At 45.4% G+C, this 15,222-nt stretch overlaps 1 protein-coding gene across 1 annotated transcript; it reads right to left on the bottom strand.

The window, feature by feature from the left end:
• Positions 1–2,267: 2,267 nt before the first annotated feature.
• RIPPLY3 (ripply transcriptional repressor 3) lies at positions 2,268–11,311 on the bottom strand. The gene is made up of 4 exons (XM_032392692.1): positions 11,208–11,311; positions 10,237–10,303; positions 6,157–6,224; positions 2,268–2,876 (listed from the first exon to the last, which is right to left on the bottom strand). The coding sequence occupies exons 1-4, from the start codon at positions 11,309–11,311 to the stop codon at positions 2,567–2,569; spliced, it is 549 nt and encodes a 182-aa protein (XP_032248583.1). The 3' UTR covers positions 2,268–2,566.
• Between the last annotated feature and the right edge of the window lie 3,911 nt (positions 11,312–15,222).

Here is a 15,222-nt window from a genome sequence, read left to right as displayed (position 1 = left end):
TGGATGGCTCAGTTGGTGAAGCGTCTGACTCTTGATTTAGGCTCAGGTCATGATCTCAGGGTTGTGAGATCGAGCCCCATGTGGGGCTCCGTGCTGGGCGTGCCTGCTTAAGATTCTCTCTCTCCCTCTCCCTCTGCCCCTGTCCCACACTATCTCTCTCCTTCAAAATAAAAAAAATAAAAATAACATCTTAAAAAAAAGACAAGAAATAACAAGTACGGGTGAGGATGTGGAGAAAAAGGAACTCTTGTGCACTGTTGGTGCGAATGTAAACTGGTGAGCCGCCGTGGAAAACCGTTATGGAAGATCCTCAAAAAATTGAAAGTAGAATTACCATATGATCCAGTCATGGCACAACTGGGTATTTACCCAAAGAGAGCAAAAACGCTAATTCAAAAAGACATGCACGCTTCTATGTCTATTGCAGGATTATTTACAACAGCCAAGCTATGGAAGCAATGCAAGTGTCCATTGATAGATAAATGGATAAAGATGTGGTCTAGGTGTGTGTGTGAGCGCACACACGCACACACACACAATGGAATATTACTCGACCATAAAAAAAAGAATGCGATCTTGCCATTTACAACAACATGGACAGAACTAGAAGGCATTATGCTAAGTGAAATAAGTCAGAGAAAGACAAATACCATATGATTTCACTCACATGCGGAATCTCAAAAACAAAACAAATGAACAAACAAACAAAACAGACTCTTAAATACAGAGAATAAAATGGTGGTCCCCAGATGGTAGGCAGGTGGCGGGTGGGTGAGACAGATAAAGGGGATAAAGAGGTACAAATTTCCAGTTATTTAAAAAAAAAAAGGAAGAAAAAAACAAATAGTAATTTTTATTTTTTTAATTTTCAAATTTTTTTTTTAAGATTTTATTTATTTATTTGACAGAGAGAGAGACACAGCGAGAGAGGGAACACAAGCAGGGGGAGTCGGAGAGGGAGAAGCAGGCTTCCCACAGAGCAGGTAGCCCGATGTGGGGCTCGATCCCAGGACCCTCGGGTCATGACCTGAGCTGAAGGCAGACGCTTAACGACTGAGCCACCCAGATGCCCCATAAATAGTAATTTTTAAAGGGGCAGAGCAATCAGAAACAATTGATGTTAAGCACCTTTGCACAGAGAAAGAGGAAAACAGAAGAAGGTGACTTTTACTTTGCAAATGTATACTTTTCTATGCTGTTTGGATTGTTAAAATATTTGCATGTATTACTCCAATTTTTTTACTATTAATGGACTTTTTGGGCATTGAGGTTATAATCCCTTTTGCTTTCTTTTTATACTTTTTTTTATTTTTAAAAAATATCATTTAAAGAGTTAAATATGAAAACATCCAAACAAACTTATAAAAACTTTAAAGCAGGCACTAATTAAATCTAAAATTGCCTTAAACATGGGGCGCCTGGCTGGCTCAGTGGGTAGAGCATGTGTGACTCTTCATCTCGGGGTTGTGAGTTCGAGCCCCACGTTGGGTGTGGAGGTTACTTAAAAAAATAAAATCTAGGGGCGCCTGAGTGGCTCAGTTGTTAAGTGTCTGCCTTCGGCTCAGGTCATGATCCCAGGGTCCTGGGATCGAGCCCCGCATCGGGCTCCCTGCTCTGCGGGAAACCTGCTTCTCCCTCTCCCACTCCCCCTGCTTGTGTTCCCTCTCTCGTTGTGTCTCTCTCTGTCAAATAAATAAATCTTTAAAATAAATAAATAAATAAATAAATAAATAAAATAAATAAAATCTAAATAAATAAATAAATAAAATTGTCTTAAACAAAAAAGGTGATTATCAAACATTTTGTCTTTCAAAATATTTATTTCAAGTATAAACTTATTAAAGTACTATATATAGGAAGACAATCACATATAAGATAGTTAAGTAACAAACTTGTGGAACACAATCATTTGATCATCAAAATATAAAAAAAGAAAATAATTTTATATTAGATAATTTGATTGAAAACAGTGTTATTTTATTCAAGTAACAAGCCCGAACCAGTTCCCAACTAAGAGTTAAAGCTCTTTTCTCTATATCTTCATACACTCAGCCCTTAGACAAGGATCATAAATTTTAAACCGGAATTATTCCCCTAGAAATCCATATTTAAAGTTTCTGTTACTCTTACGGAAATTATTCAGTTTTATTTTTCATAAATATTTTCGAAATGCCACTAAGCAAACACATCCACCCTTGGACAATGTCTAAATCCTTTTGTTTACAAAAGTAGAAATAGCTACATAATGAGTCTGAGGTGAAGTGAGAGACATCGGTGGGTTATTAATCTATATTGGAATAATCTGTCATTGGATGGCAGAATAAAAATGTGAATGTGCCTTGAAAGTTGGTACCATCTGATAACAACCCACGTCAACACAAACCTCCTGATTCCTTTCCCAATGGTATGCATGAGTGCCCCGAAGAGAATCACCAGGAGCAGGAAAAGTTACAAGCTAAGCTCTTGTTGGCCAGAGATAGTCCCCGAACCCTGTACACCAGGGGAAATGCACAGCTGTCCCCAAGAGCACATGTGAGCCAAGTCTGGTGTGGGAGAGAGACCCCGTTTATTTGGGCGAGGCATGCTCTGTGCCCCCCAGAGAGTCACCATGAGGGAGCGGACCCTTACCACCGAGGCCACTCTGCCCTACAGAACTCCATCCTGGGTCTGTCAGCTGACCTCTGTCCTTCCATCCTGGGCCATTCTCCGCCTGACTCTGAAGGTTGGAAGACTGGGTTTCTTCCTCTTGTTCTTCATCGTCTGAGTCAGATTCGTCATTGTAGAAGTGAATTGTGGCTTGCACTGGGAAACTGGCCAGCACTTTTTCCCCAGAACTCTGCAGATACTCTTGGCGCTTTGAAATGGGTAAATAAAGTCTAATATTTAAGAAACAAATACACCATTAATCACCCTGAAATAGGCTAACCTCCATCTAGCGGGTCCTCTTCCCTAGAGGCATCTAACTCCCAATCTCCCTCTCTGATCTTGCCTTCACTGTGCAGAGTGTTTTCTAAATCATCAGAACACAAAAACGTGGGCAGGTGGAGAGACCTGGCAAAAGGAACCCTACACACCAGTTCAGAAACAAGCTATAATCGGAGTGAGCAGATCGATTTAGACCACCACGGGAAAAAGGGGGTGCTTCCATGAAGGTAAAAGGAAATTAAAACCCTGGGTTTCAAGATGAAGAGTCTCATTCTGATCAAACAGAGAATGTCACTTATCCTGGAGAATATATGTCCTATTTAGGTTAGGCCCCACTCCCCCTAGCACCCCCAAGGATAGGGAATGTTGTGACCTTTGGGCTCTGGAGGAAATAGGACTCTGGAACCACAGTCTAGAGAAGCAGCTAATTTTTCTGGACGTTGCTACAGAGAAGCTGTAGGGGTGGGTTCCTAGCTTTGCCAGAACAGAAAACGGTAACCCTGACTATGTGTCTAAAGAATAGGAAGGAAGGAAGGAAGGAAGGAAAGAAGGAAGGAAAGGAGGGAGGAAAGGAGGGAGGAAGGGAGGGAGGGAGGAAGAAAGGAAGGGAAAGAACCTAAATATATAAACTTGGAACTCTAAATTCAGGTTTTGTAGAATTTAGGATTACAGTTATACATGGAAAGTATTTAAAATACCCTTCACTCTCCCCATAACCCCTTATTCTTATGCCTTTCACTAATTTATTTGCATTTTTTCCTGAGGTCTTCTGAGGAACTGAGAGGGATTATCGTTTGACCACTACTTATTTGCAAAGCTGATTTCTTTTTTATTTTTAAGTAATCTCTATGCCCAACATGGGGCTTAAACCTACAACCCCGAGATCCAGAGTCACACACTCTACCAACTGAGCCAGCCGTGCACCCCTGCAAAGCTGATTGCAATTTCTCTCTTTTTGGATAGAAAAGAAAAGAGAGAGAGGGAGAGAGAATGCCCTACTATAAATAATGCATGACAATTCTGAACTTCCTAGGATTTCTGATAAGCCAGGGATTCTCAACCTCCAGAGCACACTTGGCAATGTCTGGAGACATTTCTGGTTGCCTCAACCGAGAAGAAGCCCCTAGCATGTAGTGCGCAGAGGCCAGGGATGCTGGTAAACATCCCATAATGCCCACCACAGCCCCTTACAACAAAGATCTATCCAGCTCCAAGTGTCAATAGTGCTCGGGTTGAGGAACTCTGCAACAAACAGAGAAAAAGAAAACCATTATATATATATATATATAATTTCTACATATAGAATATATATTATTATATATAAATATATTAAATATATTAATTTATATATATTTCTATATTATATAAAATACAAATAATGACAGAATATAATATAATTATATATTATATATAATATATATTATATATATAGAATATTATATAAAACACAAGTAATGACAGAAACATAAACATAGTTTAGGTTTGGCCATATTAAAAATTAGCTGTAATGCTGAAGTATTTACAGGGGAATTTGAATTTGTGGGCTGTCTGGAAGTGCTCTAAAATTCTAACAACAGGGGCGCCTGGGGGCGCACAGTCGGTTAAGCATCCAACTCTTGGTTTCACCTCAGTTCAGGATCTCAGGGTCATGAGATTGAGCCCAGGGTCGGGCTCTGTGCTCAGTGGGGTGTCTGCTTGGGATTCTCTCTCTCCCTCTCCCTCTGCCCCTCCCACTTGTGCTCTCTCTCTCTCAAATAAATAAATCTTAAAAAAAATATTCTAACAATAATAAAAACATAATTGGGAGAGGGTGATACACACGATCAGATCTGAAGACTGTTGATAATTATTGAGGCTGGAGATGGCCATGTGGAGGCCAGTGACTATTCTCTCCCCTTGTGTGTAAGTTTGAAATTTTTTGTAATAAAAAGATAAAATAAACTTGTGTCCTTGGTTTGTAATGCACGCTTCACCAGTCCCTGCATTTTCAGTGAATCAAACATTGGGGAGCAGCAGAGTGTCTGTGGTAAGCAGGTGCATGGGTGTGCGGGGCAAGTGGTGCTCACAGGGCATGAAGGAGGGTGGTGGCCCTCAACCCCGATGCACGTTGGGATCAGCCGGGGAGCCTGTGAAAATACAGACACGTAGGCCTTGCCCAGACTGAGTGCGTCAGCACCCCCCGGGGAGCCACCCAGAGTCTGTATTTTTAAAGCTTCCCGAGTGATCCTGTGGGGAATAAAGACCACTGGTGTCAGGGCACGAGGAAAGTTTCCCTTTTCCAAAAATCACTCTTTGACCAGTCTGAAGGGCTTTCGATTTTATCTCTAGCAATTAGGATCTTTGGATTTTACTAAAGCTTTCGGTCTTCCAGGATAACCAGGGTAAAAATACTCTTCCAGGATGGGGAGAGAAAGAGACCGAGAAACAGATAAAAATCCTGAGCGTGAGCCACCTGCCCAAAGTGGATGAAATGTAAGAGGGACACAGCAGGACACAGTCCCCCAGGACTGTGGGAGCTCAGAAAGCCTGGAGGAGCCAACCGCAGTGGAGCCATCCACCCGGCCCCTCATTCGGTCACACACGTTTTGAAGGTTTACTTTGCTCTGGACGATATACTAACTGATGTCCTGGGAGAGAAATCGGAATGGGCTTAAATATTTAAGTAGATCAGCAGACACACATATACAATTCACATTCCGTTGAATTTAACACAAGACATAATATGTAATGAGAGGTAAAAACAAAAGACAAAGGAAAGGGTGCCTGGGTGGCTCAGTTGTTAAGCGTCTGCCTTCGGCTCAGGTCATGATCCCAGGTCCTGGGATCCAGCCCCGCATCAGCCTCCCTGCTCAGCGGGAGGCCTGCTTCTCCCTCTCCCACTCCCCCTGCTTGTGTTCCCTCTCTGGCTGTCTCTTTCTCTGTCAAATAAACAAAATCTTTAAAAAAAATAAAAATTTAAAAAAATTTTTAAAAAAGACAAAGGAAAGAGGTCAATCCAATTTGCAACTAGAACACTGAATGAACGAATGAATGAATGAATGATTCCAGAATGGATTCCAGAAATCCAACAAAAGATCCTTGAAGTTTCTTGGGGTAATAATAACTAAATATTAGAGAATATACTGAATTATTTTCTACTTTGTTGAGAATGTGCACAGTTGAAGACATTAAAGTGTATTTATGCCTCTATTAAAAGGAAATAATCTATTTCTTACTGTGAGGTCATGTTACCTTACAGGATGCTGAAACCCAAAGGCCCCCTTTGATCCCGGAGTTTGTTGGTCACCTTCAGGTTCAAGCTGTAAAGACAGACACGTACAAACACAGACGTGGTCAAGAACCTCATAGTCAACAACCTTAGCATCCTGAAATTCTAAAAAAGAAAATCCAAGTAGTCTGCACTTCTTAGTATCAATACCAATTTTAGAGACAGTTTAAACACCCTCACAGTATTTGATAAGCCCCTCTTTCTCTTCCTGTTGTCAGCAATGTCCTGGGCACTGTGAGGGATTCAAAGATGGAAAGATGAGTCTGACGCAGTCCTGCAGTTCAGGTTTTTTCAATCTAACGGGAAAAGACACACGTAGGCAAATGACTACACTACAAAGCCTCGTACAGCAAGATGCCAACGATTCTAGGCAAGGAGGAAGAAAAGCTTCACAGAGGGCCTAGCGGAGACGTCAGCAGCATTTGGGTGTGCAAGTCTGAGACCATTCCTGGCGGAGGGGAACATCAAATTCTGAGGGGCCAGAAAACAGAGAGCATAGGTGGGGAGAGGTGAGGAGCCCAGTGTGGAATGAAGGAGAAGCTGTGTTATTTAATGGGCTCCAGCAGGAAGCTGAGTCCCGATTACAGGATACCTTGAATACCTACTTTTGAGCCTGGTTTTCATTCTGGAGACAGCACTAGAGACCATTGCTGGTTTTTGAGCCAGGAGTTTAACAGTCAGATCTGTATTTTAAGGATAATGGAGGCCCCGGGGAGCAGTGCACAGCCTAGATTGGGGAGGTAAGGGCTCAGAGGCACGGGGCAAGAAGGGATAAAGGTCTGAACAGTGACAGGAAGGCAAGGAAAGATGGATCCCAAGGGCAAAAAACCACTTGACCACTTGAATATCACGAGTGGAGGAAAGGGAAGCCAGTCGGAGCCACTAAGGGCAACATTGATGGAGATAAGATACAAGCAGAAAGAGAGAGAGAGAGAGCCAGGCTTGTCCATGCTGTGACCAGCATCGGCGCTAGGGAGGTGAAGGGACAGTCACACCTGCCTGTCCAGGACTGACCCCATTCTACCCAAATTCGTGAGGTCCTGACTCTCAGTGAACTTGGCCTGAACTGTGGTCAGATGATCTGAGAGGCTGCAAAGCTGGTAATTGACATTTGATCTCAGAGCTCTGAAAATTTTAGTTACTATGGAAAGCGGAAAGTGGGTCGTCTTGGGACAGACCATCCGGGAACAGCTTGAAAGTGAGCTGAAATGGCCTGGGGCAATGGATCAGAAACCCCAGCCCTTGGGTTTGCATGGAGTCTAGCAGAAAGCAGATCGGGAGTGAGACAAAATCTGCTAGAGCAGGACAAGGAAGGACTGTGAGGATGGTTTGTCACCAACGATCATCACACCCATTCTATCCCGCAGTGATAGGTGTGTGGCCTTCGTGAGTAAATGTCATTATATTTTACCAACCGTATTTTTTACAATATGCCTGGGTGAGTGAAGTTAGGGAAGGAAAATGAGGCTCTTGGAACAAAATCTCTTCCAAAATGAAGTTCGCTTTTTGAGGACTCCAGAGCCTCATGTCCGTGTTAGGTTCTGTTTGTAATTATGAAATACCCCTAATTGCTCACTACCACAGTAAGCCATCCTGGGCTGTCAGAGTGACTTTATATCCTGTGAGGGGAGCGCATCTAATGCCACGGTGCAAACTTTGGTGGACACCAAAAGACAGTGTTAGCACAGAAAGACAGCTTCCTTTAAGTGCGTAATTCTGACCAGACACTGTGAAACATACAATATGCCTTTAAAAACTGTAAAACTTTACCCCCAACATACATAGCTTTAAAAAAGTATGCCACGGGGCGCCTGGGTGGCTCAGTCGGTTAAGCGTCTGCCTTCAGCTCAGGTCATGGTCCCAGGGTCCTGGGATCGAGCCCCGCATCAGGCTCCCTGCTCAGCGGGAAACCTGCTTCTCCCTCTCCCACTCCCCCTGCCTGTGTTCCTGCTCTCGCTCTCTCTCTCTCTGTCAAATAAATAAATAAAATCTTTAAAAAAAAAAAACTGTATGCCACAAATGTCTTCCAATTAAAGATCATTTTCTGATGACAGAAATGTCTACACATTCACACTTGGATAATTCAAGGGGATCAGCAATGTATACAAGGAAAGGTGTGTGTGTGTGTGTGTATGTGTCCTTAGGAGTAAGAGAAGAGATACAAGCAGACTTTAATCATTAGAGTCGCCCGTTCTCCTCCCCATGCAGCTTCTGACCCCGATAAAGCGATGGTGTGGGAAGCCTGTAAAATGGGAGGATGAGCCCAGCAGACACCTCTTTTTTAGGTGCCCTCCCTTGCAAGGTGGGCAAGTGGCCAGGAGCGAAATGTAACAGAGGTCCACAAAGGCTTAGGCTGTCCTTCATTTCCCCCAGGCAGGAGAGGGAGACAGCTCCCAAAGGGAGGTAGGGGTACCAAATGGGTGAGGGTGACCCCAGTGCTCAGGGCACAGGGCCTCGAACGCAGCCCTCGAATTTTTCCGGGGGAAATACACAACCCGGCTCTAGAGCCAAGGCATTCTCCCGCGTTGTCGGGAGAGGGCGCTGTTGAGCAAGAAGCGTTCCCTCCCCGCGCCAGGCTGCGCTCCGCCTGCCCGGGCTCCCGGAACAGTGCGCGGTACCTAGAACCTGCGCTCGCCCGGTGCTGTCCTTTCCGCCTGGCCCGCTGGGCTCTGCAAAGAGCTGGCCGGGCAAGCGGGGCAGCGTGCGCTACAGCCCCCTCAGAGCACCCCCCACCCCCAAAATCCACGGACACAACTGTGCCATGCTGACGATCAACTAGCAACTTCCTACAGCTGAACACTTTTCTGCAAGTAATCATTTTTCTCACAAATATCCTTCTCATCATAAGAGGAAAAAACCCATCTGCCTTGCATACTATACTGTGCTATTGTATTTTTATTCTTGCAACAACTGATAGGCTCCATATACATTTCATTTAACAAAAAATTGGGTAATTGTGAACTATAATTTCTCCCTCTCCCAAGCACCTTTTAAAGGGCTTATGTTTAAGAACTTAAGTTTGAATGCAAAAGGTGTTGATTATTTTCCATTATTTAGATATTGCACGTATTTAAGAGTAACTTGGGCTACAAAATCATATCCCTCGTTAATTTGATATAGATTGCATTTGTTTCATTTTTAAAATAACAGCAACAATTAAAACTTCCATTATCTGGGCTAATTTAATAAAGTAGCCTGAATATCAAAATACAGTCAAAGGTCAGCTTTCGTGCACCTGAGTTTCTTATCATATTACAAATAACTGCCCACATAACATATACCACATGTTTGGTAAATTAAATGCATGATCCTTCCCAGCCTGATTAGCTCTTCAGCATTATAAAAGACATCAACTTACAATTTAAGATTTTTTTAAAAAGGAAAGGTAAATTCTATGAAAGCAAGCCATTACTTCAAAAGCATAAAGCAATTTAGTTACCAGTGCAGGAAACAAAAGAATTGTGGTGGAGATTAATCTTTACCCACAAAGCCCTCGGCTGGAGAGTATTTGCTCAGACAACATGAATTACCCCAGGAGTGCTTGCAGACTGGGCAAAAGTGCTTCAGAAAGGGCCAGATGGTGGGTGGGGGCTTCAAACCACACCTTCTGGGCACCCCAGACTGGTCTCTGCCCTTATTTGCACTGTGGTATGAGCCCACCAGTAATGGTACACACAGAAGGGAGACTGGGGCAGCCTTCTCCCCTCCTCTCTCTACCTGCTGGTTTCGGGGGGGGGGGGGGTACTCAACATAAAGAAATCTCTCTCAATTGCTCTTTTCTAGAACTCTCAAAATGCCCTTGAAAGAGCTACGCCATAGTGGTTTTGCTTTTCAAGAAAGAAGCAAGCAGGAGCCCAATCTATACACGTGATCAGGTCTGATCAACAGCAGGCTCACCCAGGTTCCCTCTCCCAGGCCCACAGGCACTTCTGCATTAGAGGACCAAGGGAGGGACAAGCTGAGGAGGCCTTTCATGGTCATTTTTTAGTTGTGCCACTTTCTGGCTGAACCCTTCGATACCACAATGCCCACCTTAACCTTACCCGGCTTCCAGTTCTGGTCAGCTCAGCTTCTTGGGGTGTGAGGATCCAAGGTCTCCACGGTGTGGGGCTGGAAAGGCAGGGACCAGAGGTGAACCCCAGAATTTTCTGCTGTCTTTTAAAAGTATATCATAAGAGTTATCATTCTTATCAATTCCAATGTTTGCCTGAGAAAGAGTCACTGGATACCGCAGAAAGTTCTCTCAAGTTCTCGGTCTGTGGATAAACCCATGCCATTTGTGGTTTGTTTTTTTTCGTTTTTTGTTTTTTTTTTTCTCCTGCCACATTCTCAGTTCTCTGCCTTCACTGGCTTTGAGAAGTCCCAAATCTGATGCAATTATCAGGGGACACATTAGTTGAGAGATTTCTTTCCCAACCTGACTGGATTATTCAATTGATTCCCCACTGTAGCTGGCGACTTTTTTGCTCATTAATTTCAACCGCACCCCCTCTGCTGTTGAAGGATCTTGACCCTGCGGAGATGATTCCACAGGTTCTACGATGCGAAAGGGGGTTGGGGTTGGGGATGGGTTTCTCCTCTCTGGCTGCCTAGCCACCCAGCCCCTTCCACACTTTAACTGTACTCCCTTGAAAGCGCAGGGCAAACAAAGACTGTCATCGAGAGTGTGACAGTCCGCGTGGTGAGGGGATCCCCTGAAACAAGGCTAGCTGAGAGGCCCCGAGAGTCCAACGTTCCCAGCCCAGTGAATTTCAGATCTATGAATGGAAGCGTTGGCCCATTTGCTCGCGGGGCGCTTCCTGGGCCTCCACACTTCGGCACCGTGCGCGGAAAATGGAGAGGACTGTGCATCCCCGTCTAAGGCTAAGGAACTTGCGCGGCGTCGCCGTCGAGCTCCGGGGCTCCGCCCGGGGTCGGGGGGCTCCGCGGCGCTGGAACATCCGGCTCTGCGCTCGCCGCACCGACGCGCCGCGCGCCTCTCGACGCGTCCAGGGGGCCGCGGGGACACCCTCACCTCTCGGGCCCGCGCGGCGGCGGTGGCCTCCGGAGACCGTCCGCGGGGCAGTGACAGACGCGCCCCCGCGCCTCCCGGGCTCCGGCCGCCGCCTCGGGTCTCATGGTGCCCGCGCAGCCAGCGCCTCTCCGGCGGCGCCAGCGACACGGCCGCGCCTCTAACCGCTCGGGCGAGGGCGCTCACCTACCAGTGCGCTCGGCGCCAGGTTTAAAAACGGGGGCGGGGCGGGAGGGGACAAGGGAAACCGAGGAGGGGGCGGGGAGGGCGCTGGGGAGGCTCCGGGAAGGGACGGGGAAGCCGGAGGGGGGGAGGGGACGGGAAAAGCTCCAGAAGGGGCGCAGCGCGGGGGTGAGATGGGGGAGGGGGGGAAATATCCGTGGAAAGGACTCAGGAAGCTCGGGGCGAGGGTGTGGAGGGGACAAAGGAAACCCAGGGAGGGTCGCCAGGGGCGGGGGCGAGGAAGCTTGGGGAACGGGCGGCGGGAAGTGACTCGGGAAACGCGGGAAGGAGGACACGTGCGGGGACGGGGGTGTTTCTGTAGGGCACTCTCCCTCTGGGGCCGGGGGTGGCGGGGCGCTTGCCCAGGGGCCTCCCCCGCCGGGCGCGGGTGCGAAGGAGTCCCTGGCTTCTTCCCGCCCCTCTGGGGCTCCCCGCGGCCCCTAGGGGTTCTGGTTCCTGCGGGGGCGTCTAGGTGCCCAGATTTCCGGAGGCTCTCACGTCCACCCCTTTTAAGCGGCCGCGCGGTTTTGGGGCGCGGCTACAGACGTCTCGGGACCCTCTGGACCCTGCCCTGCCTGCGGTGCTGGAGCGCGGGCTCCCGGGACGCCCCGACGGCGCTGCGCTAACCGAGTAGGGTGGAGACGCGGCTGCGCTTCCAGGCAGTGGAAGGCCGCGGAGAGGAGAGCGCGTCGCGAGGCTTGGGAAAGAACATGACTCCCCGTGGGGGTGCGAGGGATTTGCCTCGGGTTAGCCTGGAGCCGCGCTTAGAAAGCGCCTGGATGAGCCTGGAGCCGCCGATGTCCGGCCCCGAGGACACGTCCCCAGGCTGCAGGGCTCGAGGGGGCGCGCGAGCGCAGCTGCCACCATAGCCAGCGCAGGGTCCGGGGAAGGAATGCTGGTTTATCAGTTGCCCCGGCGACAGACCTGGGCCTGGGGCGGGGGGGGGGGGGGGGGGGGGGGGCGGGGACGACTTGCTTAAATAGCATCTGTTCCTTCGCGCCCCACTGACGCTGCGTTTGAGAACTGGAGCTTGCTGTTTGTGATTTATGGGAATTTACATGTGCTCTATGGGAAAAAAAAAATCAACGAACTTCAGAAATAAAAATATTTCCACATTTTGTTTTCTTAAAAGCAACAGATGTTTGACAATAATTAAACCTAGTTAAAGGCAGAGAGGGAAAATTAATAACCTTACTATATACAATTTCATACAAATGATTAAAGAAGACACTGAGTATAACAGAGGGGGAGGGCAGGTCAAAGAACAACATTAGCAGACAACATTACAACAGTACAGGACTATATATAACGTTGGACAACCCCTTGAGTGCCTTAAAACGAGTGTCTTTTCAAGGTAGCCTGTGACAATGTAGTCAGGTTACCCCGCGCCTTAAAAATGATCACCTCTTGGCTCAGTAATTCTCCTTCTGGGTCTATATTAAAGATTTATTAATTCACAGAGAGATGTTCATTACAGTGTTACTTATAATGCTGAAAAATATGCCAAAACATGGCAACAACTAATCAGTGATGGTGGAATATCATACAGCTAATAAAAATGGTTGTTGAATTTTGAGCAGCCTGGGGAAATACATACATATAATGTTAAAAGAACAAAATTGGATGAGTAGGTTGGGCTAAAAATGACAAAACAGAAGTGGCCACTTGAGTAGTGGGACGACCAAGGATTTTTTGAAAAGATTTTTTAAATTATTTTTATCTCTACAACCATGGGGCTCGAACTTACAACCCCGAGATCAAGAGTCCCACACTCTACTGACAGAGCAGCCTGGTGCCCCAGTAAGGATTTAAAACACTTAAAAAATGTTTTCTAAATTTTCAACAATGAACATATATTTCTGTGTGGTAAAATATGCATAACAACATTTACCGTTTTAACCATTTTCACATACAACTCAGCAGCCTTAAGTACATTCACACTGTTGCGAATCCATCCCCATTACCCACCCCCAGAACATTTTCATCGTCCCAAAGTGAAACTCCGTCCCATTAAACACAAACTCCCCATTCCCCTCTCCTGCCGCTCCTGGTACCACCATTCTCCTTTCTATGGCTGCCTATTCCAGGCACCTCATATAATTAGACTCATTTCCTCCTTTTGTGGAGCAAATAATTTCATAAACTATCGATTTAATCCTCATCCCAACCCTGCAAATAGGCATTATCCTTATCCTACAGATTAAGAAACTGGGGTTCGGAGAAGTTAGGTAACTGGTGTAAAGTAACCATCTGGTTAGAAAACTAGAACTTGTGCTCCTGCGGGTACAAGGAATTCAGACACTGAATGCTGCTAAAGTAAGTTTCAAAGACAAGAAGGACCCAAGAGAGCGCCTGCACACAGTAAACACTCAGTTTTGTCTTTTTGTTTTCTTTTGTTCTTCCTTCTGCCAAGCATATGTAAGAACACATGGCCTGGCAGAGCAGTGACAATTTGAGCGACAATATCAAGTAGTTCTGGATCATAACCCAAGGTATATAATAAACATCAATGAGTTCATACTGATATCAATAAATATTGAATGAGGAGCATAAGCAAGTCTCCTTAACAGAAGAGTTCCAAGAGATTTATGTAAATACTCTACCCTCAAGGAGGTGGAGTAGAACTCCACAAATTGTAATGAAAATTAATAGCTATGCATGTTTTTGCTGAAAATATATTTAATGAAAAATAAATTCATTGGTGGGGCGCCTGGGTCACTCAGTCATTAAGCGTCTGCCTTTGGCTCAGGTCATGCTCCCAGGGTCCTGGGATGGAACCCACATCGGGCTCCCTGCTCAGCAGGAAGCCTGCTTCTCCCTCTCCCACTCCCCCTGCTTGAGTTCCCTCTCTCACTGTCTCTCTCTCTCTGTCAAAATAAATAAATAAAATCTTTAAAAAAAAATTCATTGGTGATACAGAATAAAAGTGTGTGTATGTTTGTTTTTTTTAAATTTGAGTTCTTTCTGCAAGTAGGAGAATTAAAATACAGTAACAGAAATAAACTGCTGTTGATTCAAGGGCTTTCAATTCAAAGGACTTTTGTGTTATCAAGTATGTTATAATTATTTCTTAAACTTTTTTGGGATCCAAGGAAGATGTTTATGACAGAGGAAATAATTTGCCAAAGGGTATAGAAATCTTAAGAAACGTAATTAAGTCCTTGGTTTATAAACTGGGAAAATTTGCATAGCTTCAAGTGCCTGAATTCCTGCCTGGGAGGTGATGTGGGAAAGAGATAAAATTGAGATTCTATTTCTTGCTCTGTTCTCTTTAATTAAAAATTCTTTTTCGTATGCTGACTTTCAGTCGTTGCTTAGAAACAAAGAGTAAAGATGTCAACCCTCAGGGTTTCCGGCTTGCCTAGGAGGAGGATACCAAAAGTCAAAACATCTCAGAGGGCAGAATATTTTTACATAAACAGTGCTGAAGACAAGCAGGGAAATGACTGTTTCCTTCCCTTGTGTTTAGACAGACCCTGTTTCCTGTTCTCTGTTCCACAAAGTACCCCGCAACTTCCAAAGCTGATTTAGAAGCTACAAGATATTATTGCTGTTGATATTATTTTCTAAGAGATTGTTTTGGAGACAAAAAAAAAAAAAAAGTATATTTTCCCAAGGGAATAAGATGCATTGGGGTATTTTTGTTTTTAAAAATCGATTTTTATTTTTTTTAAATCATGGTAAGATACAAATAACAAAATCTACCATTTTAAACACTTCAAGTAATTGTTCTTGAAGTGTAGTTGACACAATGTTACATTAGCTTCAGGTGTACAACACAGCGATTCAACAACTC

This window comes from Phoca vitulina, unplaced genomic scaffold (genome assembly GCF_004348235.1).
Source record: "Phoca vitulina isolate PV1807 unplaced genomic scaffold, GSC_HSeal_1.0 scaffold68, whole genome shotgun sequence".
Lineage (NCBI taxonomy): Eukaryota > Metazoa > Chordata > Mammalia > Carnivora > Phocidae > Phoca > Phoca vitulina.
Note: the sequence above shows the minus strand (reverse complement) of the source record. Positions and strands in the feature narration are given on the sequence as shown.